General features: G+C 36.5%; 1 protein-coding gene across 1 annotated transcript; it reads right to left on the reverse strand.

The window, feature by feature from the left end:
• Positions 1-777: 777 nt before the first annotated feature.
• LOC137387414 (polynucleotide 5'-hydroxyl-kinase NOL9-like) lies at positions 778-21,974 on the reverse strand. Its single transcript, XM_068073833.1, has 14 exons — positions 21,934-21,974; positions 18,242-18,338; positions 12,582-13,446; positions 12,386-12,502; positions 10,513-10,682; positions 5,825-5,945; positions 5,168-5,255; positions 4,983-5,083; positions 4,223-4,396; positions 3,972-4,132; positions 2,360-2,421; positions 1,717-1,945; positions 1,092-1,307; positions 778-1,001 (listed from the first exon to the last, which is right to left on the reverse strand). Exons 2-14 carry the CDS (start codon positions 18,323-18,325, stop codon positions 894-896), a joined length of 2,496 nt encoding a protein of 831 aa, XP_067929934.1. The 5' UTR covers positions 18,326-18,338; positions 21,934-21,974; the 3' UTR covers positions 778-893.
• Between the last annotated feature and the right edge of the window lie 1,600 nt (positions 21,975-23,574).

Below are 23,574 nucleotides of genomic sequence, written 5' to 3' on the forward strand. Positions count from 1 at the left end.
AACGCAATATTGGTTAAGTTTATAGCAACAGCAGATACATGTATATTTCAGTCAGCATTATCCCAGACTGATACATAGTGTACCAGGTTCACATAGACTGGTTAATCTTTATAGCTCGGAAAGCAACTGTTTATGGACCATGCAAGCTTCTCATTCAGTCTCACTACTCAAGCGTAGAATACAGCTAATAGATTTAATAGTGACGGTATGTTTGATGTACCTGAAATAATGACAGTGCAGATCTCCTGACACTATGTGAAATAGCTGTCAAGATTGTAAACAACTCCATTAATACAACCCTGCCAACCTATATATGCACGTATATCAGCTAAAGCCATTACTGAAACCAGTTAGGAGAGTGATAAAAGTAATCTAAGGCACTCAAGAAGTCAGATAGCATATACTTACTGTAGTTGGGCGAAAAGAATAGGGCTGGCAAGAACATATTTTATATGAGAATTTATTATGCCAGCACTGTTCTAGCACAACAGCTTCATCTATTCCATTTTAAAATTTAGACACACTTCGATACAGTTGATTTGGTCGGGAACAATCTATTTACATATCCGATATTTATTTGAGATCTAAGATAATAAATAAATTATTACAATTATCTGTAGATGAGCCTTAGTAGCGTTTGTACTCATCACCATTTTGTAACAGTACGCCAGTAAGCTTTTGAAAAACTCACATATTTTGACTGGAGTAGTAAATATTACTACCAAGAAATGACTTTAAACCAATCACAAAATATATTTCTTTTTAAAATGGTGCCGATTAGTTTACAAGATCAGCTATATTTGTCAACAGACAGAAATCAACCAAACGCGTAGAACCAGCAACGCTAGCGAACAGGTACAGCATGCTTCTTTCACTAGCATCTATTTTATATTTCAGTTCTTGTTGCTCTTGCGGAACCTGTAGCGCGCATCAGCCGTTGCAGTAAATCCAGCTCCAGACTTCCTATAGCTCAGGTAAGGTAGCCCGTGAGCATCCTTTACCTGAAACATTAATAAAAGCATGGAGCAAATTCTTCAGGAAATACTGATTGAACTACAGCTTGTGTCATAAAGATGAGAAATCATCCCTACCTGGCACAGCTGCTGGTAAAACCAGAATTCCGGAGTTATCGTCCCATGCAGTTTGTACAATACATTAGTCCTCACTAGCTCTGATGCGGATAGGGGTGTAGTGATGTAAACCCGCTGATGAGTGGAGTCTATAGCTCTAACCAGTCCATACCCAACAACATTGAGGTCAGCAGAAGGTGGTAACTCCTGAAATCCTCCATCGTCCCGAGCCCGTATCTAAAATATAGTAGTGACTCATTCATGCAAGGCATTGAAGGAAATTTTTTAGTGGTTTACCCACTAGTGAGGTGTAATCATTTCCTGGCATGATAGGAGGTAACAATAGTAAAGGAGACAAGGGTGAAGGCTAGCTTCGGATGATAACAAAGAATTCCTGAACTCCGAGTCACGAAATGCAACATTGAGCTGGTAAGGAGCTAATTGTCTCATTTAAGTATGTCAACTGAATAAGATTTATGCCAACTGCTTTTTCAAAAAAAAATTATTATTTAAAAAAATAATTATTTTTCAAAAAATAATTTTCGCAGAAGGCAGCAGCTTATCACAGCTAAGGGCAATGCCAGGCTTGCTGCTGGTCTATAATATCATATTCTTCCTGAGGGGTTCAATAGAGATGGAGACTAACCAGCTGCTCCTTGGCTTCGCAAAGAATGACCATTTGCATTCTTGCTGCATCGGAGAGCAGATGTGAAGGTAGGGAATCTGAACTGAGATCCAAGGCTATTTCAGACATGTTTATGCTGTATGGCAAAATATCATTTATGACTTTTTGGTTGGGGAGGCTAGATCTGAACATATACGCAGTGGTTGCCAAATCTCTAGACAGCGTTGGGGGGAGCACCTCCGAGTCGAAGCTGAAAAGGTGAACAGGGTATCAGATAGGAACTAGGATAACGCAAGCATAGATAATAACAAGTACAGCAACCACTTGTTTCAGAGGTGAACTCACTATCAGCGCAAACATGTCGAGTAGATACGCTGTATATACTACCAGTAGAGTAGCACGTAGTCAGGTACATGTAGATACATTGCATATACTACTGCAAGAAGCATGGTGACAAGTCATGCAGGAACATGCCTCAGCACACATAACTAGACAATATGAAATTGAGATATAAAATAACTATACATATAGAAGCAAACCATTGTTACGCAACAAAAATTTTTTTCCCGATATTCCAAACCAGACATAGGATTCTAGTGAGTACTGCATATAGGCAAACGAGGAGTGATGATTCAGTATAGAGAGGGAGAGAATAACTCCTTACTCAAGTCTGCTGTAGTGAGGCATAGCCAATTGTATGAGCTCATAGTCAAGATCTTTCAATAGCTGTAACAGAAAGAAAGGATAGAAGTCAGGCAAGCTCATAGTAAAATTAAACGTATAATATATTATTATATAATATTACAATATTAGGCAGACCACATTGTAGCTATGGCACGCTATTGCCAACAGTTTTACATGGCCAGAGATAACTAGAGATAAAATGAGGTCAAGCTAACAGATTATACATTTATAAATGAGGGGATCAACTGTCAGCCAATCTTTATTCTTGCTTCACACATTGACAGCCTGACTAGTAGAAATCTTATCATAGATTTTAAATGATGATCACCATGCACAATGAAGAGATCTTCTATTAACATATAGTAACCATGCACAATGAAGAGATCTTCTGTTAACATATAGTAACCATGCACAATGAAGAGACCTTCTGTTAACATATAGTAACCATGCACAATGAAGAGACCTTCTGTTAACATATAGTAACCATGCACAATGAAGAGACCTTCTGTTAACATATAGTAACCATGCACAATGAAGAGACCTTCTGTTAACATATAGTAACCAACGACTTTACACAAAAAATGTATCTGTTAAGCATTCGGTAGATGATACCGAGGAAGCCATCAATATTTTACTTTACGCAATTAGGTACGGCGATCCTGATTGGAGACAATACCTAGAAAGTAAAGCTTAGCTCATCCTGGTTGCCATCTGAATCTCTTTCATATTATGTTGCCATTCATGGCTTTGAGAAGTTGTGTTCAATTGCTTGCAAACATGGTTTGCTTATGACTGCCTATTTTTAGCACACATCTAGACTCAGTCGCCAACAACTGGAGCAACATAAAGTTTCCTTGATTAAATATCATCATGGCAACTGATTTTTGCAGAATTACTAATTTTGTTTTAGACCAGAATTTATCTTGACATGACATAAATGGTAAGTGCGGCCCTTACTCATTGCACTCAGACAGGAGACCTAAAACAAGGAGACCGTTTTCAAATGTAAAATGTATGTTTGTCATTGACGTAAAGCATTAACTTGTCAGATGCATTTGCCTTTCAATTGTTTCGCATAATCAGCAGTTTTCCTATTATGAACTTTATGACAAACTATATTGCTAAAATATCCTTAGCATCTTGTAAATAAATTTTAAAGTTTTCAGAATGTGTGAAACTTATTATAAATTAGCAAATACAGTGTAATACAGTGTAATACAGTGTAATACAGTGTAGCTTTGTCCACAGAGATACGGCGAAAGTTCGCAGTAGTCGATAGGATCTGGAAAGTTAACTAAGCCAAATGCTCACAGTTGCATTATTCATCATATGTGAACAAATTACTTATGTGAAATATTACTCAAATTTTTACACTCAATGCCTATCAATTTCCGTGCATTCAAACGACATTCAGTGTGAGTCAGGCTTCAAACCAATTGGAATGATGAACAAAAAGCAATGAAACAGCACACAGAACACGAATCCATTTATAACAGCATTAAGCTGAATGGCACTAAAAGGTGTTAAATTACAGACAACTGACTGTCTACTCGAGAGCACGAAGGCAGACACGAGGGAAGACATGAGCTCACCTTGAGTCGAGAATGTTGGGGAAGGTAAAGATCATGAGAAGCAAGGGTGAGGACAGAGAAAGGGTCAAAGTTCCGGTAGGAGCTGTTGTCAGTAGAAAGTTGTATCACATGGCTCGGCTTCACCTCGGCTATTGTGGCAGCGAGAAACTCTAAACCGAGGCCTAATAAAAACCATGACTTTAATCAGAAACCGACCAATTGAGCGGTTCTTTAAAAGTGCACCATCCTGGTAGAAGATCTCAACAGCCCACCTTGTTTCCAGCCCATGGTGTTGACTATAAGAGGCCTACTGGTATCCTGAGACATGTAATCGGCTACGAGCTTCCGCATGCACCTGACATACTTCTCTGGATCTATATCAGCGCTGAGAGCACCATACAATTGGGAGTTATCCACTCTGTCAGGAATGTGAGTCCAAGGGGGACCTGAATGTTGAAATGGCAGACAAGCTTGAGCGAGCAAAGCGTGCAGAGAGGTTGGCAGCAGAACCAGCAATACAAATATGGCAGTCAAGTAAACTGCAACATAACTATTCAGAATATTGATCCGGAAAATTTTGTACACACTTAAGTTCTTCTACTAGCTCTAGTGAAACTGTTGATTAAATTTCAGAGCCTACATCATAGCAAATCCTCCCTATTATAGGACTGCATACTTCACCTGTAGCTATTTAATATGAGATATCCTTGCAACCGTAAATGCAAGAACTAATTTAAACTAGGGTTTTAAACTAAAGCGTATTAAACCATGACTAATGAGTCTGTAGGCTACGAGCAGGCCATCACAGATTAACACTACCCAAACAGTTCAAGGACTTCAAAAAAAACGTTTAACAAGGTTATCTTATGGCATAGTTCGCCTCTGCTTTGTCAGGATGTGAGACCTATAAGACTTTAGTTCTGGCGCATTTTCTTACATTCTCTGCGGAAACTAGGGAGCCAGGATTAGTATTTACAAATACATACTGGTGTCAACTAATATGTACACAAATTTAGATGGATGAATACATACCTAGTAGAGGATCCTTGACGGTTTGAAGGGTGAGACATCCGGAGGGAGAGAACTCACATTGACTAGGATCACATTCCAGATGTGTTACACCATCCTGACATCTGTAACAAAGAGTACAGGAACGCTGACAGATTATAGTGATAACACGGATTACAACTGGTCTATGGGAAACTGTAGATACTCACAAGGAGAGAAGCCTGTTGATGATAAACTTTATTAGTGTCGACTTGCCGAGGTTCTTGTCTCCACACACAACGACTCTGAGAGGGGAATCTAAGGAAACAGTCATATTTACCATGATATATCTATATATATATTGCTGGCTATATTGTAGTCATTGGGTAGCTGTACCCAATGACTACAATATAGCCAGCAAAGAAAAGGTAGAGAAATATCTCCCTCTTGGAGAAGAGATTGAAAAATGCTGGGATGTAAGAACAACTGTAATTCCAGTAGTCATTGGGGCACTGGGCGCAATAACACCAGCGCATAAAATGTGGCTTGCCCAAATACCAACAGCAATCAACTCAGGTGAGTTGCAGAAAAGCGCGCTATTGGGAACAGCTAAGATCTTGAGGCGAGTGCTCAAACTCCCAGGTCTCTGGTAGGAAACCCGAGTTGGAGCAGAAATTACCACCCGTATGGGTTAACCTGGGTGAGGAAACAATTTTTATATATATATATATTTACTATTATATACATTTACTGCTATATAGAAGTTTGATGCATTCTCAAAACAGGAAATTTTGAAAAATTATGAAAATCAGTAATACCAATTTCTCAGGAGACAAACTCCATGAAATGATAGAAGATAACCACTTATTGCACCTGCCAATATTTACCTGGTTTATGGCTTTCAGCGATATGCTGTATAGCCTGGAGTGTTCTAGCAGTATACCGAGGGGCTACATAGCAGTCCGATATGAGCAGCCTGGGCCTGAGGCTAATATAACCAGGCATCACCTAAGGTGTAAGCAAGAGTTACTGCAAAACATTTCAAATATCGTAACTACTGAAATGTAAAACTGGACATGTAAAACTTAAAATCTGAGTACCCTAAGTTCCTCCACGTAAAACAGACATAATAGCCTAAGTTCCTCCACATAAAGCAGACATAATAGCCCAAGTTCCTACACGTAAAGCAGACACAATAGCCTAAGTTCCTCCACATAAAGTAGACATAATAGCCTAAGTTCCTCCACGTAAAACAGACATAATAGCCTCAGTTCCTCCACATAAAGCAGACATAATAGCCTAAGTTCCTCCACGTAAAGCAGACATAATAGCCTAAGTTACTTCAGGTAAAGCAGAAATAATAGCCTAAGTTCCTCCACGTAAAACAGACATAATAGCCTCAGTTCCTCCACATAAAGCAGACATAATAGCCTAAGTTCCTCCACGTAAAACAGACATAATAGCCTCAGTTCCTCCACATAAAGCAGACATAATAGCCTAAGTTCCTCCACATAAAGCAGACATAATAGCCCAAGTTCCTACACGTAAAGCAGACACAATAGCCTAAGTTCCTCCACATAAAGTAGACATAATAGCCTAAGTTCCTCCACGTAAAACAGACATAATAGCCTCAGTTCCTCCACATAAAGCAGACATAATAGCCTAAGTTCCTCCACGTAAAGCAGACATAATAGCCTAAGTTACTTCAGGTAAAGCAGAAATAATAGCCCAAGTTCCTCACATATAGCAGACATAATAGCCTTCATTTTTAGAAGCTAACCTAATTCGGTGCACATTATATCCGAATCACCACGTGGCATCAACAGGGCTCGCAACTATAGAAACAGCCACCGACTGCATTTTCTTCTTCCATGAAGGTAACATTCGATACATTCTGGAATAGGTGTCTTTGCAAAGTGTGTGCTTCCATTTTCATTTGCATGTGCATAATGTGAGTATGTAAAGACACCAAAATGGCTTTTCTAAGGAGACACTTGATTACAGAGAGTTACAATCAAGGCCATCAGGTACACATCAGAATGATATCAGATGAATTCTTTACTGAATCAAGACTGAACTCTCCTTGGCTGTTTGATAATAATGCTGAACTACCTGTTCTACCCCACTGTTGTTACAATATAAACTTTGTCAAAAAAATACTATGTCACTGATATTACTTGAGAAAAAATTATAAAACTGTCGATCCATTATTGTAATGAATGGAGTCGTCACAACATTGGTCTGTATTTAAACAAATTGATAAAACATGATTAACTTATCTGACTGTTTTATGTATGCTTAACATAATCTGAACACTGCTGAAACACCTATTCTATGTGCATGACAATACACGTATATGCCAAGTTATCAAAATAGGCCAGTTATTGCAAGTATGCCTTTTAATCCAATTTTCCATTAAGGAAAAAATACAATACACCAAATTGCCTTTCTAGCCGCATATCAATACTATTAAAATGTTTTTATTATCTTAATTGTTTGCACGTTATGAGCTTCGTAGAGATGCTCGGTACAGTGTTTGTGTATGGCCAAAAGCCACACGGTGCAGCCCTAGTTAACTTCATATGAACAAACCTCTTTTCAAATCATCATCCATACTACCTATCAGTTCACTATATTCATATCGCATTATACTTTTAGCCCATCAAGAATTTCATTGTAATTACATCCCTCGCACAATACATCAAATCCCATTCTCAAACTCCTGTCTAAATCTCCCACAATCTTCTTCCTGTACAGGCCATCGCATGGTGGATTTCCAACAAGCCATTTTTTGGAATCAACTCCCTAAGTCTATTGAAGGTATAGAGAAGGTGGCCAGTTTCAAGAGAGAACTCAGGTTGTATCTTTTAACATGTGAATAAAACCGATGACAACAAGCCCAACGCCACGACTAGCTATGCTAATGCGTATTATGGGCTTCGTCACTCCTCCAGCTTTTTTTTTTTGCTCAACTAATTTTGTTGATGAAAATAAATCACAAATCACAACATTTCTGATTAGTGCGTGGTTAAAGCACATAAATTACATAATTTTTTATTATATATTTCAATACATCAGTCTTGGCTTTCGAATGAGCCTATATTCAATACACAAAGAATAATAGAACTATGAAAAACGGGGTGTCAAAAGTACGCCCTGCAAAAAAAAAATGCTTGGTTCATTCAGGTACTCAAAATGTGACGACCTAATTCTCATTTAGCCTTAGGTCGTCGATCCATTTCGCTGCCATTGAGGCTGCATTTTTCTGTGACAATCAGTGCTGTTAAACCCGGAGAGCGCTAATAATAAACTAAGATTCTAGATAATCGATAATGCCTGCGATCGTGCTAACCCCGACCGATACAAACACATGTTCTGGGTTAATTAATTATGCTTCAGCTTCAATAAATGTACTGTCGTTCATAAAGGTAATGAAATCACATCGATTAAATTATGACCTGTGGTTGCGTGGCCCTAGGACTAAACGTCAATCGCACTTTCGCGAGATCACGCAATGCTTGAAATTAATTAGTCTCAGTCGTCACCCGCAACATCCCATTAAAAATAAAGAGCTAGTGCATAATATCATCGGGAAAATATAGTATGGTTCTTGGAGTCTGAGGTACTTATCATAGAAATAATATGTACATGGAGAACTAATGACACTGATTCCTTTGTCATCTTCACTCGTTCTCTGGAGTTGTCCTACCTTTGCCTGCCACTAGCGTCATTATCGTAGTGGATAAATAAGCAGTAAGAGCACACAACAACGAATATGAGAATTGTGATGTCACAATTTTCGAGACTACGCCAGTAAACTTTTTCGCGGTAGAGCTCTGGGGGAATCCTATAAACACCAACCAATGTCTGTCTCACCATGGCAAACAATAGCTTATTCGAAAGCCAAGACTCTGATGTATTGAAATATACAATAAAAAAATTATGTAATTTATGTGCTTTAATGAATTATTAGCCTATGTACTATGTATCTGTCCATAATGGAAGAGAACAATTTTCTGCATGCGTTGAGCATTGAAAAACCTGTTTACAGCCCAGACTGAGCTTAGTTTCGTTTTGTAAAAACGTTAATTTTTTATTGGAATTTCCTCTTGGCAATGACTACAGATTACCTTTGCCCACCATTAAAACTTCACAAATGGCAGATCAATTGACTTCTGGTGATTATCTATGGCATAATAGTCCTAGGAACAATGATGAGTTTATTATTAAGAATAAAGATAATGACAAAAACTGTAGTAATAGCCATAACCCTTCTGACTCAGATCATACTCAACTGGTCACTCACGCTAGTAGACAGCAGCTGAAAAAATGTACGAGCTCATTCTGCAGTAAGTTTGCAGACTTGTTTCTGTAGCATCAGCTGATGTAAAATTTGATGTTGATCTATCTGATAACAAAACCATTTTCATAGCTCGGGTGGTTCAACAGTTATGACAACTTATATGTGCCATTATCAAATATTAAGTTTCACCAAATATTTGATTACAGTGCACCCTCAGGATACGATTTTATCTGTTTCAGGGTTGGCATCGTATGGTAAAAAAATTGTTCGGAGGGGTATAGAAACCACAGTAATTATATAACGCAAGCATCCCCTGGTAAAAATAATCAAAATTTTATACAAGTACTGTACATATTAATAATTAGTATGTTAACCTTAGTAACTATAGTTACCTACAGTAACTTTAGTATATTTATTGGTTATGATCTGCAATAAAATGTAACGTTGCAATGTACTATGCGCAGTACGCACTGTAGAGAGTTCTTACCTTCAAGACAGACATACATGTATGTATAACATAAACTTTTAATTCACTTCAAATAAGTTTAGCTTACTAAACACACACTTGAAGCTAAGTTTTACTATGTATTTTTAACTATTTCAACTTTTTATCACTAAAACTTTACCACCTATTATTTTCTGGTTTCGTTTTTAATAAAATTTTAGCTGATCTCATTAAAACCTTTCTCAAACTAATTCAGAAAGAAAGCCCGAACAATGCTGTTTTAGTAATGAAGCGGAGTTTTGTTAGCAGGTCAAGAGAAGTTGTTTGACCACTGACTTTCTGTTTGAAGAAATTGCAACTCCAACTTTGCTACTAGTTTTGAAGAAAACATATTACTGTTTTACATACAAGAATTGCAGAATTGAGAGAAACCGATCATCATGTCTTTTTGAGGCGTTGTGAAAATGTTTTCAGCAAACAGTCGACGTTCTTGCTATTTTGACGTACATAATAAGCACACCGACAGCCAAATTTGAAATCAGACGAAAATTTTGTTGAATTCGTATGGTGAAATAAGATTCGTATGGCGAAGTAAAAAAATCATCATATTCCACTTCGTAAGGTGAAACAATCGTATATCAGGGTAATCGAATCCTGAAGGTGCACTGTACATGAATCTTCCAGTAAAAAGAATTAATTAGGTAGGAAAAGAGTTAAAGTTACTATATATTGCTCTTTAGACAATATATTCATGAAGAGCAAACAGTGCTCCAGCGGTGGATAGAACACAGTTCTGATTGGTGAATATTTATACAGTAAGAAAATACCTTTGTTGGGCCCAGCATATCTAAACAAGTTTGAAGTTGTGTGCTCTCAAACTGATAAAATAGCAACAGGGCACAATCCTTGTGTTCCCCACAGAATGTGTGAATCTCCTGAAGTATCCTTGGTGCAACAAATGGCAGCTGAGCTCCCAACTCTGCTTTTGAGAGGCTCTCTGTAAATGGTTATCTTCAGCTATGTTAATAACTACCAATGTAAAGTCACTGTGGAAGAAAAACTTGCGACAATCACTTTTGATAAGTAATGATCGTTCAACTTTTTGATAAGTAATGATTGTTCAACTAGAGAGAGGTTAAGTGAATATCAAATGTTTTATCTAACAATCATAGAGAACGACCGATCTGATACCGCACATATTCGATATCTAATACAGCAAATATCCGATATCTAATACAGCACATAGGAGACTTTAACAATTCATGTTTGGTAGGCCTGTATTCCCTAGTTGCAAGTTGGGACGGCTAATGTTAGGCGACTAGTTATGAGCATCTGGGGGTTTGGAGGGGGCAGTGTAAGCCCCCCAACAGGTTTCTTTCATGTAGGGCCTCAACCGGGCATCTCGTGTAAAGTTTTAAAATTTTTTATCGGAAAGTATAAACAATTTTTCTATTATTTGAGATTTGTTTTTTTTAGGTGATGTAACTGCCAGGACGTTTTCAGATTAAAATAGGCTAAACTTGACTGCAGTTAAAACGCTCAGAAAAAAGACATCTTTTTCTTTTGAGCATTTTATCAAAGATAAATTTTGCCGATTTTATTCTAAGTTTATCTGAAGGTTTGCACGCTTTCGTCGGGCCATTGCCAAGCGAATGTTTGTTAAATTTTTACCTTTTGCAAACCTTTATAAAAATCGTTAACAAGAATATTTTGCCGATGATAATAATGACGTCTAAGAACTATTAAAAGTTGACGTGTATCTCTATGGCTTGGAATAAAGTGATAAAAACCGTTTCCGTAGCCATTGGGCAAATAACTGTTCGAATTAATGATGTTGAGGTCGAGTTATCTAAAGCAATTTATCATTGCGTGGGAACGGACCAAACAAATCCGTTCGAGTTAACTATGTGTTCGTGACAGAATTTTACATTTTATCCAAGGACGAGTTATCCGAGATTGACTGTACTTAGCCGCCAAAAATTCCTAAAAAGTTGGGACAGCTCAGCCGGCCAGCCGCCCCAGGGAATACGGGCCTGATGTTTGGATTACTTTCTGATGTTTGATGGCGGATCCAGATCTCAATTCTTAAATCTTACAATATTTAATTTTTCAGAAATGTCTTTTGAGATGTTTTTGCAGTGCAAATGAGTGGCTGCTGGTTATTACAATTACATGTAGGTCAGTGTACATAAGCATTCAAAATAATTGATTGTGCTGTTTGGAAACTGTATCAGTGCATACGAATGAATCACAACACACCACTCATTGTTATATACCAGAGGACAAGTCTAATAGACTTTGTCATATATAAACTCATACAGATGAACTTTGAATGTAGCTATGTACTCACTAGATACAGGAAAGCTATACAGCTATGCATGCGATAAATAAAGGAAAGCTATAGAGCTAATTGCATCTAGATAAGGGAATGTTATATAGCTATACATGTGCTAGATTAAAATATGTTATACAGCTATGTGCATGCTAGATAAAGGAAAGCTATATAGCTACACATATGTTAGATGAAAGAAAGCTATATACGTAGCTATGCAAATGCTAGATAAAGGAAAGCTATATAGCTATGCAAATGCTAGATAAAGGAAAGCTATATAGCTATACATGTGTTGGATAAATGCAAGCTATATAGCTATACATATGTTAGATAAATGAAAACTATATAGCTATGCAAATGCTAGATACCTTCATGCTCGCCGTCTGTAAAGTGGTTCTCAAGAACTCCATGGTGGTAACCAGGTGGAGCAAATATCTTCACACTGTCTTTGTGACCCAGCCTGTGGCCATGTATATCAATAACCCCTATAAAAGAAAATGATTATATATACAGCCTGCACTCCTAAGTTAAAGGCTAAGAGAAATATTTGTGAAGCAAACTCACCTAGCTTAGTGAGGGAAGTAACAGTGACAAAGCCTCTTAACTCAATTCTCTGTGAGAAGGCAACTACCCAAGAGTTACTTGCCACTGTCCACAGAGCCTGTGTTCCCCGCGAATCACTTTCATCTTCTAAAACGCAACTGTTTCCCAATGAGCTACTATGACTGGCAAGGTTTTGAAGCACCATTTGTATATCTGATCGGTTTGACACGTGGGTCCTAACAGGAGTTGGTAAGTCATCAAAGGAGACATAACTGGGAACGTCCCTTTCTGTAGCTTGCCACTTGACCTTCTTTGGCGGGCTAGACAACAACTGGTTATCTAACAAGTCTGGAACACCTGGTGTTTTTTCAGCAAAAAGTACAGTGTTTTTAGTCGAATGATTCCTGAGCGGTGCATCATTTTTAGGAATAGAGAAAAAGTCATTTCTGACTTCATAGTCCTTTGTATTCTTAGCCCTTTTTGATGCAGATTTCAAAGCAAACTTTTTTAAACCAGGTTCAAATTCTTTAAAAGATTTTTTAGCACGGACTGCCTTCTTTACCTTAGATTTAGTCTCTTTTTGCAGAGCAGAACTGCTCTTTTCATCGTCACACTCTGAATTGGGTTTTGTTTTACGTTTTTCTTTGAGTAAAAGAAACCGTTTCCTCTTTTTGAGGTCACGCTGAGAGTTGCTCTCCTCCTTCCTGTCAGAGTCACCCTGAATGTTGCTAGACTTTTGAATGGGAGCTGAGACATCTTGATTATAAGACCTCGTAGCCACCGAGCTTACATCTGGTGACTTGGCAGAGGCGAGTTTCTCATTTCTTTTTGAAAGTCTGTTTTTTTCAACGAGATCAAACAAAGAAGTTCCTCGTCGACTGGCACCCTTCAATATTCATTCCAACAGACGGTAACCACAAGATCATGATATCTTGAGTGAACCTATGTCAGGCTGGTAACCACAAGACCATGATATCCTAAGTGAACCTATGTCAAGCTGGTAACCACAAGATCATGATATCCTAAGTGAACCTATATCAGGCTGGTAACCACAAGATCATGATATCCTAAGTGAACCTATGTCAAGCTGATAACCACAAGATCATGATATCCTAAGTGAACCTGTGTCAAGCTGGTAACCACAAGATCATGATATCCTAAGTGAACCTATGTCAAGCTGGTAACCACAAGATCATGATATCCTAAGTGAACCTATGTCAAGCTGGTAACCACAAGATCATGATATCCTAAGTGAACCTATGTCAAGCTGGTAACCACAAGATCATGATATCCTAAGTGAACCTATGTCAAGTTGAGTAGTTGGTAACCACAAGATCATGATATCCTAAGTGAACCTATGTCAAGTTGAGTAGTTGGTAACCACAAGATCATGATATCCTAAGTGAACCTATGTCAAGCTGGTAACCACAAGATCATGATAACCTGAGGGAACCTATGTCAAGCTGGTAACCACAAGATCATGATATCCTGAGTAAACCTATGTCAAGCTGGTAACCACAAGGTCATGATATCCTGAGTGAACCTATGTCAAGCTGAGTAGTTGCCTGTGTTACTGGGTTTCATAGAAATTTGGTAGACACTAACTTTCCTGCCTTTTCTCATAACAAACTTTCTTAACAACTCTCCTTGTCTGAGGCTATGTCCGCATGTTTGCATATGCACCAGGCAGTCAAAAAAAATCTTAATTTTAGCCGCAGTGCAGAAAAAAGTAAAAAACCTAACTAACCTTTATAGTATAAGAATAATGAAGAGTTGGTCGAAAAACTATATTCCATCAACCAACAACCTTTCAACATTGAAACAAATCTTTAAATAGTCCTAACTATCCCCCTAACATCAATTCTAGCCCATTTATTAGACGCGATTGTATTGTAATTGTACATGCTTTGATAATATATAAGGCATAGAAAAAGAAACGTCAGAGCTTTACACTCAAGTGTGTTTAGGTTTGAGTTTTCTTGCATTATGAAAGTTATGACAAATTTCAATCTTGCATTTTAACTATTTTTAAAAGAGCCATGAACAGTGTAGAGTACAGATTCAAAACATTCTTAAGCTCACTGCCATCTGTTATGCAGTTTGGAAAAGAAACTTGGAGCCTATGGCCATTATTGAAGTTATTATCATAAACAGGACTGCACCTGTTTTTAGCTCAAATACTGATGAAATATGCCTCCAAACAAGGTGATGTGAGAATTTTACAAAATTAACAGAGTAATGACTGTTTATTGTTTGAATTTATGTTACAACTCAATACAGATTTGCCCCTCTTAGTTTGTCTTGAATGTGATGTGTACAAGAGTTGACAACTTCTCATTTCCACTGCTGCCTCTACAATCTATATACATAAATCCCAAAGCGTGTGTGTGTGTGTGCGTGTGTGCGTGTGTGCGTGTGTACTTTGGTATGTCCGACTATTGCTATTAAAATCTCGGAATTGAAAGCTCACATTTTGCTGGATTTGAACCCACAAAGATCACAACCACAAATTTTGAACTGTACATTTAACCACCAAGCTACGCTGTTCTTCAATTCTATTGCTCTTATTACACACCGTATACCTTGTTTTCGATAGCACACGCTAAATGACGTATTAATTGAAACTCTATTAACACGACGCTTTTTTTCATGAACTTCTATTTCTGGTTTTCGTAAAGTTCAATTGCTAAATTGGTAAAGGCTAATATAATTGGTAATGGTATTATCTCAAGTAGGAATAGTCTCTACATTCTCTCCCCGTTTGGACAGACAAAGACTGCACAATATCTCACTTGTACATTTGTACCGGTATTGAGAGGTACCAGTATCGAGAGGTACCAGTATCGAGAGGTACCGGTATTGAGAGGTACCAGTATCGAGAGGTACCGGTATCGAGAGGTACCAGTATTGAGAGGTACCGGTATTGAGAGGTACCAGTATCGAGAGGTGCCAGTATCGAGAGGTACCGGTATCGAGAGGTACCAGTATTGAGAGGTACCAGTATCGAGAGGTACCGGTATTGAGAGGTGCCAGTATCATCGTATTCAAAGTTTTGAGGGATAGCCTCTGCTGAAACAGTAACTTCTTTTATACACACGCTTCTATGCAAGAATTGTAATTACCGTACTTTTCGGACTATTAGCTGCTACCTTTTCTGTTTTGAGCCATGCAGCTTATATAAGGGTGCGGCTATTCTGTGGTTTTTTCTTTCACTACTAGGGCTCATTAACCGAAATCTCCGGTTAGTGCGCTTCTAGCGGTGAAAGAAAAAATGAAAGGATGCCTAACAGTACTGTTCCATTAGGCACTAGGGTAAAAAGCATCGGTTAAGACGGAACAGTGCCTAATGGCGCTGTTCTGTTTTAACCAGCCAAGTTGCTGCCGTGTTAAAAAGCACTGTCATGAGTTCTGCGGCCTATACAGAAGGTGCGGCCTATGTATTGTTTTATCATCATAGCAGATTGTTCATTATCATAAAACAAAGCAGATGCGACTTATATAAGGGTGCGGTTAATAGTCCAAAAAGTACGATAATAATTCTACATATTCAAGGTTTTTATTTTGCTTTATTAGTTCGTATTAATTGTATCATCACTGAATCATCTTTTATTGTAATCGTAGCAAAACAGACTATATTTAGCTATTACTTGCTAATTATTTCACATTTACGTTTAAACATATTTATAGTTGCTTTATGTTGTTTCTTAATTTATTTGACCTGCACAAAACATTTTCCTCATGAATGATATGAAGTTTGAAAGTTACAGTTGTTTGACAAAGTTTGAAAACCTTTACAGTTGTTTTATTTTTTTTCATAATTTATTTCACAAAACACTTTTCTCATGATATGAAGTTGGAAAGTTAGAATGGTAACTTGTTATATGTTAAATAAGAATAAATTTTCTGTGCAGACTTTTATTACCCGGACAATGCCGGGCATTTGTCTAGTATTTCATATAAATGTATGCTTTTATAGCACAAATTATTTGTTTTCATATGAACAAAAGCAGCTAAAATGGATAATCTGCATATTTTATACTTTTGCAACTTTTAAACAAGTCGGATAAAAACAACATAAAAACTTGAACATTAAACCTTATCAACTTTGGAATTACCTTACCTTTGGAATTATAAAGGAATTAATAAGAATTATGGCATTCGCGATATATTGCTCATATTGACTAACAACAACAAAACAGACTTGGACCTTTTACCAATACATTAGGTACAATAGCAAGGTGATGATTATTTTCATCACCTTGCTATTTCATGATGATTATTAAGACAACTTATATAAATTTTTTACGAAATCTTCAGAAAAAAGCAAACAATGCCTGATTCATAACTTTCTATTTTGTTATTAATCAATTGGATAGTCGGTTATCTAACTATAATTTCAGTAAGTCGAGTGTATCATTGACCTGCGCTAATGTTATGTACAATATATGCACAACGGACAACTAGAAACCGTTCCATTTGGAAATTACACCAGATTAAAATTACGTTTTATGCCGCTTACTACAGCTTGTTATAAGTGTGTATAACAAGCTTACAGCTTGTTATACACACTTATAACAAGTGTGTTATAACTTATTGTTATAACTTATAACAAGTGTGTATAATAAGTGTGTTATATATTGTGGTACAGTGGTATAACTTATTGTTATAACTTAACACAAGTGTGTATAATAAGTGTGTTATATATTGTGGTACAGTGGAACCTCGGTTCTCGAATGTTTCGGTTCACGACCAACTCCGTTTTCAACCAAAAAATTTGAGGTTTGTCCGTCTCGATCTCGAACATAAATTCGGCTCTCGACCAAACCAGAGCATGCGCATTGGAATTAAACGTTCAGAACAGCTCCAAAAACAACATGGAAACATTTGTTATCATGGCTCGAAAAACGAAGGAAGACGCTGAGGAAAAGCGGAACATTGTTCGCAAAAATACTATGTTTCAAAAGGAATTGATAGCTACATATGAATATGGTGTGCGTGTATCTGTGTTGACTAAGCAGCTTGGAATGGCGAAATCGATCATATGTATTATCGTAAAACCTCGTAAACTATCGCATTTTCTTTTTCACACAATTTTTGATGTAACTGATCTGTTGCATTTTCGCTGTTTTATTATCAATTTCTGCAATTCTTGGTATTGTATCTTAACATTTAATGTTTTCGATGTTTTAAGAGCAAAATATACGAAATGTTAACTTTTTGTTTTCTTTTTTTCATCATCATCATAAATAGAACAATTTTTTTATGTAAAATTAAACACGATCTATATCTACCCGTTTTTAGTTATAGTATGCAGTATACAGTACAGTTTTTGGTGTAAAATGTTAAAAAAATACTTGTCCAATATTGTTTTCTCGGCTTGGAACAGAGTGAAATTTACATACATTAATTCTAATGGGAAAAATTGTTTCGGATCTCGAACAACTCGATTTTCGAACAACCTTCTGGAACGGATTATGTTCGAGAACTGAGGTTTCACTGTATAAGGATAAGCTTGTCATTGAATTGTTTAGACAATTTTGGTAGCTGCCTGGTGTCATTGCCGTTTATATCTAAGGCTGGTCCTATAGCATAGCTGCAGAAATATTTGAAAAAGCTCAACACCCCAAGTTTAGTCTCAGTTCCTACTTGCTTGCAAGTTGTACTTATTCTTTAGCGCTTACCTTTGATGACTTACTGCCTAAGGAAACAAGATTTGTTTTTCCAGAATGCCCCACATCCAAATCAGGCTGCCTTTTCTTCACCATTGTTAAAACAGAACTACAAATTTTATGAAACTGAAAGAATTAGTCCCATATAATTGATATATCATGATGGTCATGTTTTTAAAGGCCATTGTTTGTGGCGCATCGTATAGAACAACTTTAGATTGCAATGTAGAAATATAAAACGCTTTTAAACATAAAAAAAATTTAACATTTAAAAATCTGGTGCGTGAACTTGTCGGGATAACCTTTACACACATGTACAAGGATGATATCGACACAATTAAAAAGTTAACCTTTATTCAGGTGGTAATCTAGGAAATGGAAAGCGCAGCATATTGCCTTAGAGCACCTGCATTCTTACTACGTACCATATTAAAAACTAAATTGTAATATGCTTCACCTATAAGAGTGCAAAGCATGATATTCGTGATGCTGCCAAATGAGTTTACACAAGCAGCTTCATGGGATTATAAAAAAATTCTTCCAATAGATCCCCATAACATAGGTCATACAGGAACAAACATGGTTATATTGTCAAAAATTAATTGACGTGTCAATGTGGTATTGAAAGATGGTAATTTTACTAAATGGCCCACTTATAAGTTATACCACAGATCTTTGTAAATGGATGACTCTGAGCATCTTATCAGATGCTAGAAAACATCAAGATATGTAAATTGGCTATTCAGCCAATAAGTTTATATCTAACTATCAACAAACTATCAACCAAATAGCGTTATCATACTAGCTTCCTTTGATTAGTCTTAGTTTTTGCAGTTCCTGCTTGAACAATGCTACTCTTTCACATAAATGAATAAATAGGCCTATCCAACGCTTGTTTCATTTACAAGCTGCCAGAGCAGTCTACACAGTAAAACACTGTTTTATTTGCCATGCAAGACATTGATAAGTGAAGTACAACAAAGGCACTTGATCATTCGGTGGAAGATTTGAGAATGCTAATGAATCAATTTTAGTCATCACCTGATGACATGAGTTCTTTTTAAATCCGCTCGCTTAGTAGATTGCACATAAGTCGCTTCCCACTGAGGAAAGCTTTCCCCCCCCCCCCCCCCGCTTATCACAATTACATCACAGCCCTTGATCAGAGCAGTATAATCTATCACAGAGATTCTGCGCTATTTAAAAATAATAATATCCGTGTATAAATCTATATAGCATGTCATGTTTTTAACCTCTGGTTACCAGGCCATTGCAAAGATGGCAGGAAATATGGGTTGCAGACTAACTTTCAAGGCATGTATGTTAATGCCTGAGTTTTCGTAAATGTATGAGGCATAGGTCACTGTCAAGAGCAAAATTCCAAGGATGGTAACAGTGAATGATAGAACGTCTTTTGACAATATGATTAGACCAAAGCTAAACTAAGATTGTGCTTTCAAATTAATGATGATGTCTCTTAACATCTAAAAATCTCACTATATCTTAGTAAATCCACCATTGAATTTCCCTCTGACAATTTCTATATTTGACAGTACTCTAACAAAACAATCTACTTCTGAACTACTTGGCTTCATCATCAACGACCATTTATCATGGCTGGACCACATCTCATTCATTTTAAATAAAATATCATCTAACCTACGTTTATTTTATAAGATTCGTCATCTTATGAACTTTGATACTGCCAGAATATATTACTATAATTTTATCCATGCATATCTTATATACGGCCTACGTGTGTTCTACCCTACTATACCTATAAAATATACCAACTATATTATATATATATACTATAACCAATATACTATTTATACAAAAAACCATTGCAATTTATATGCAAAGACTTGAACACAATACTACACAATAATTGCCCTAATAATCTCAGCTAGGCTTACAGCTTTCAAACCATAAACCATGATAAGAAAAGTATTTCATAGTAATGTAGTATTTCATATAAATGTAGGCTTTTATAGCACAAATGATCTGTTTTTATATAAACAACTTAAAACAATAACAGCTAAAATGGATAATCTGCGTATTTTACAATTTTGCAACTTTTAAACAAGTCGGATAAAAACAGTATAAAAACTTAAAAAGCATTAAACCTTATCGACTTTGGAATAATAGCATTCGCGATATTACGCTCATATTGACTAACAACAACAAAAACAGACTTGGACCTTTTAGTAATACGTTAGGTACAATAACAACATGTCAATAGCTAGTTACCAATAGGATTCCCTTTCATAATGAATATTAAGATATTTTATATAATTTTCTTACAAAATCTTCCAACAAAAAGCAAACAATGCCTGGTCCATAGCTTTCCATTTTGTTATTAATTAATTGGATAGTCAGTTATCTAATTGTAATTTCAATAAGTCGACTTTATCATTGGCCTTTGCTAATGTTATTTATATGCACAACAGAAGAATAGAAACAGTTCATGTTTGACATTACGCCAGATTAAAATTAAGTTTTATGCCACTTACTAAAAACTGTATAAGTATTTTCTCTACTAACCAATATCAATGGTTAGTAGACCACTCATTAGTTTTTTTGTACACTGATTTTTAGCTAAATTGCTGTGGTATCGTGTAGAAAACGTGTTGTTAAATATGAATATTGATTACCACAATAAAGATTGCTCATAATAACGTCATACATGTTTTTCCAATAATAGACCTAACTTACTAAAGTGTTTGGGTTCACAATTATATTAATCTACTCGCTTGTGCAATCAGTTGAGCTCAACGAACGATTTTTTGAAAGTCTAGAAAGAGGGCTAGGCAGAGCAATGAGCCCTTAATAATGTGATGGATTTGCTAAACTCAACTATTTCTAATAGCCACATGCATCAAGCTGTTTTGGGATTAGCATAGTAATATGCAAGCCAGCTTTCATGGAAAGCCAATGGACTATCACAGAACACTGTATATAAGGATATGTAAAGCATTGTAGACCAGAATGGGTAAGAATAAGTAATGAGGAAGATACGCTTATGAAACATAAGAACAAAGAGTACAGAGCACCAGATACTGTCTACAAGCGACGGGACTATATATGGACATTTGTGGAGTACTATATATGGACATTCGTGGATTATTTGAACATTAATTCATCTCTGTGCAGCTTTAGCTTGCGTAATAAAGAGCCATACTCGTCATTCACCAGTCATCTTGCTTGCAACAATTACAGTTGTGCATGAGAGCTAATACTCATTCGCTATAAGACAACTTGTAACCAGAACCAACTTAGTAGTGATTGCAAGGGCCGTAAGTCGCTATATTAGCGAGAGGCAAGCGCAAAAATTCACTACAATAACAATTAAATGCAGCATGACGGTACCACTATTTTGAAAAAAAGTGTTTTGTTGGCTACGTTTTGAATGTTTCTAATTTAGTATCTATAACATGACGAATGTAGGCTAAAAAGTTGGCTCACCTAACTTTCTTCGTGTTATCCCAAATCTACCGTTCAAAAAGATTACTACCCTACGGTTGGTGACTAATTATTGCTTGTTTGGAAAATCGATCAAAAACTACAAGTAAAAGAGAAATTGATTAGTGTATAGGTATATAATATGTTTTAAAAAGTAAAAATATCACTACTTGCAGCTACCACAATGAAGCAACCTATTTGACGTATTAAAGTTGACAAGCCTACAGAAACGAATGCAGTACTTTAGTGAACGCTTTCGCTCATCCTTGCTTTAAGGCACGTGGTACTGAATAGCATTGTTTTCAATTCTGACCAGTCGAGACGTCTGCAGCATTTGAATCAAACAAAAGTGCTTGCGCTATTAGTAAACCACGCTAGTTATCATCAGAGGTTTGTACTGGTATCGGGCAGACAACTCTGCCATACACTTATAAATACAGTACGGTAATTATTTTTTGTCTCATAGTTGTCGCTAAACTGTTTCATATTTCAAAAACAAAATTTAATACTTAAATAGCTTATTATGGAACAGGATCAAAATATAAAAAAAATTGGAAAATAGATAAAAACAGAAACTATCCAAATATTTTATACTATACCTAACAATTTGCAATAGAACTAGCCTACTTTATTTTAGGGTAGAATCAATGATATACAGCCCCCATGGTGGGTTGTATATCATTGGTAGAATAAACTATTAGATTACTTACTACCTATAATAAGCATTCAATGTTTTAATAGCCATACCAGCTATCTATTAGTTCTTTGCTATGTTGGTAATATGATCTGTAAAACATTTTTGTTATTTCATTCCATTTCAACTAAGTTGATCAAGTTGTACATAACACAACATTTGATGGTATATAGTATATACATTACTCTATAGAGCTGTTGTATAAAAGTATTAGCAAAAGAAGATAGCGGAATGGAGAAACGTCTAAACACTGGAGACATATGCAATATTACAATGAACATGGCATCTAATACATTAGAGGACCAGCAATAAAAACAGTCATCATATACTCATCTGAAGCAGCTTAAAAACCTCTGGTGGAAGTAGCCTGTAAGGAAAGAGACATCAATTGACATGCAAAAAAACTATTATAAGATATCAGACCCGTACTAGACACGACCAAGACAATTGGAGTTGGTCATCATTCCCAATCATTTCACTCCCATGACGTACTTAAGACAAGTTCACCCAATTGCTAACCCTCTGCAACATAAAGAACAGAACCTGAGCTCCTAAACACTTTTTTACAGGCTAACAGAAACATCTATAAAAAAAGAACAGCTTCAATGACTCAGCGTCTGTCTACCTATCAATCTATTTATCTCTCTCTCTCTCTTTTTCAAGGCCTTGCTGAGGCTCCTTCTGTCTGCTGAGGTGCGTTCCTCTGCCTCTAGATCCTCCCTCTTTCTTCCCTCTACCTCTGGAGCCTCTATTTTTCCTCTACCTATGAAACCTCCTTCTTCACCATCAGCTGACCCTTGTCTACTTCCCTATCTCAACTACCGAGCTCCCATATATAAGGACTGCCATGACTCTTGTTCGACTGTTGAAACTCGCAGCCGTATGGACAGAGCGAGCAAACATATATGACCGTTCAATTAAGGGTGTAACTTTCTATTTTAACCTTTTGTCATAAACATTATTGTTTAGAGTTTTGTTAGTTGTGTATTTAATTGTTGGAGTTATAGAATAAAAGAGTACTTTTTACTTGTAAATATCAGCATTGCTTACAATTGCTTAACACCTTCACTTGTACCTGAACCAGTAATAATCAAATTAGTTCCCACAAGCAAAGCAAAAGTATACAAACTGAACATAGTCAAAATAGAATGAAATAACAAAGCAAATTCAACACTGATGTTGTGTGCGT

The sequence above is a fragment of the Watersipora subatra genome, chromosome 2, assembly GCF_963576615.1.
Source record: "Watersipora subatra chromosome 2, tzWatSuba1.1, whole genome shotgun sequence".
In the NCBI taxonomy this organism is placed as follows: Eukaryota; Metazoa; Bryozoa; class Gymnolaemata; order Cheilostomatida; family Watersiporidae; genus Watersipora; species Watersipora subatra.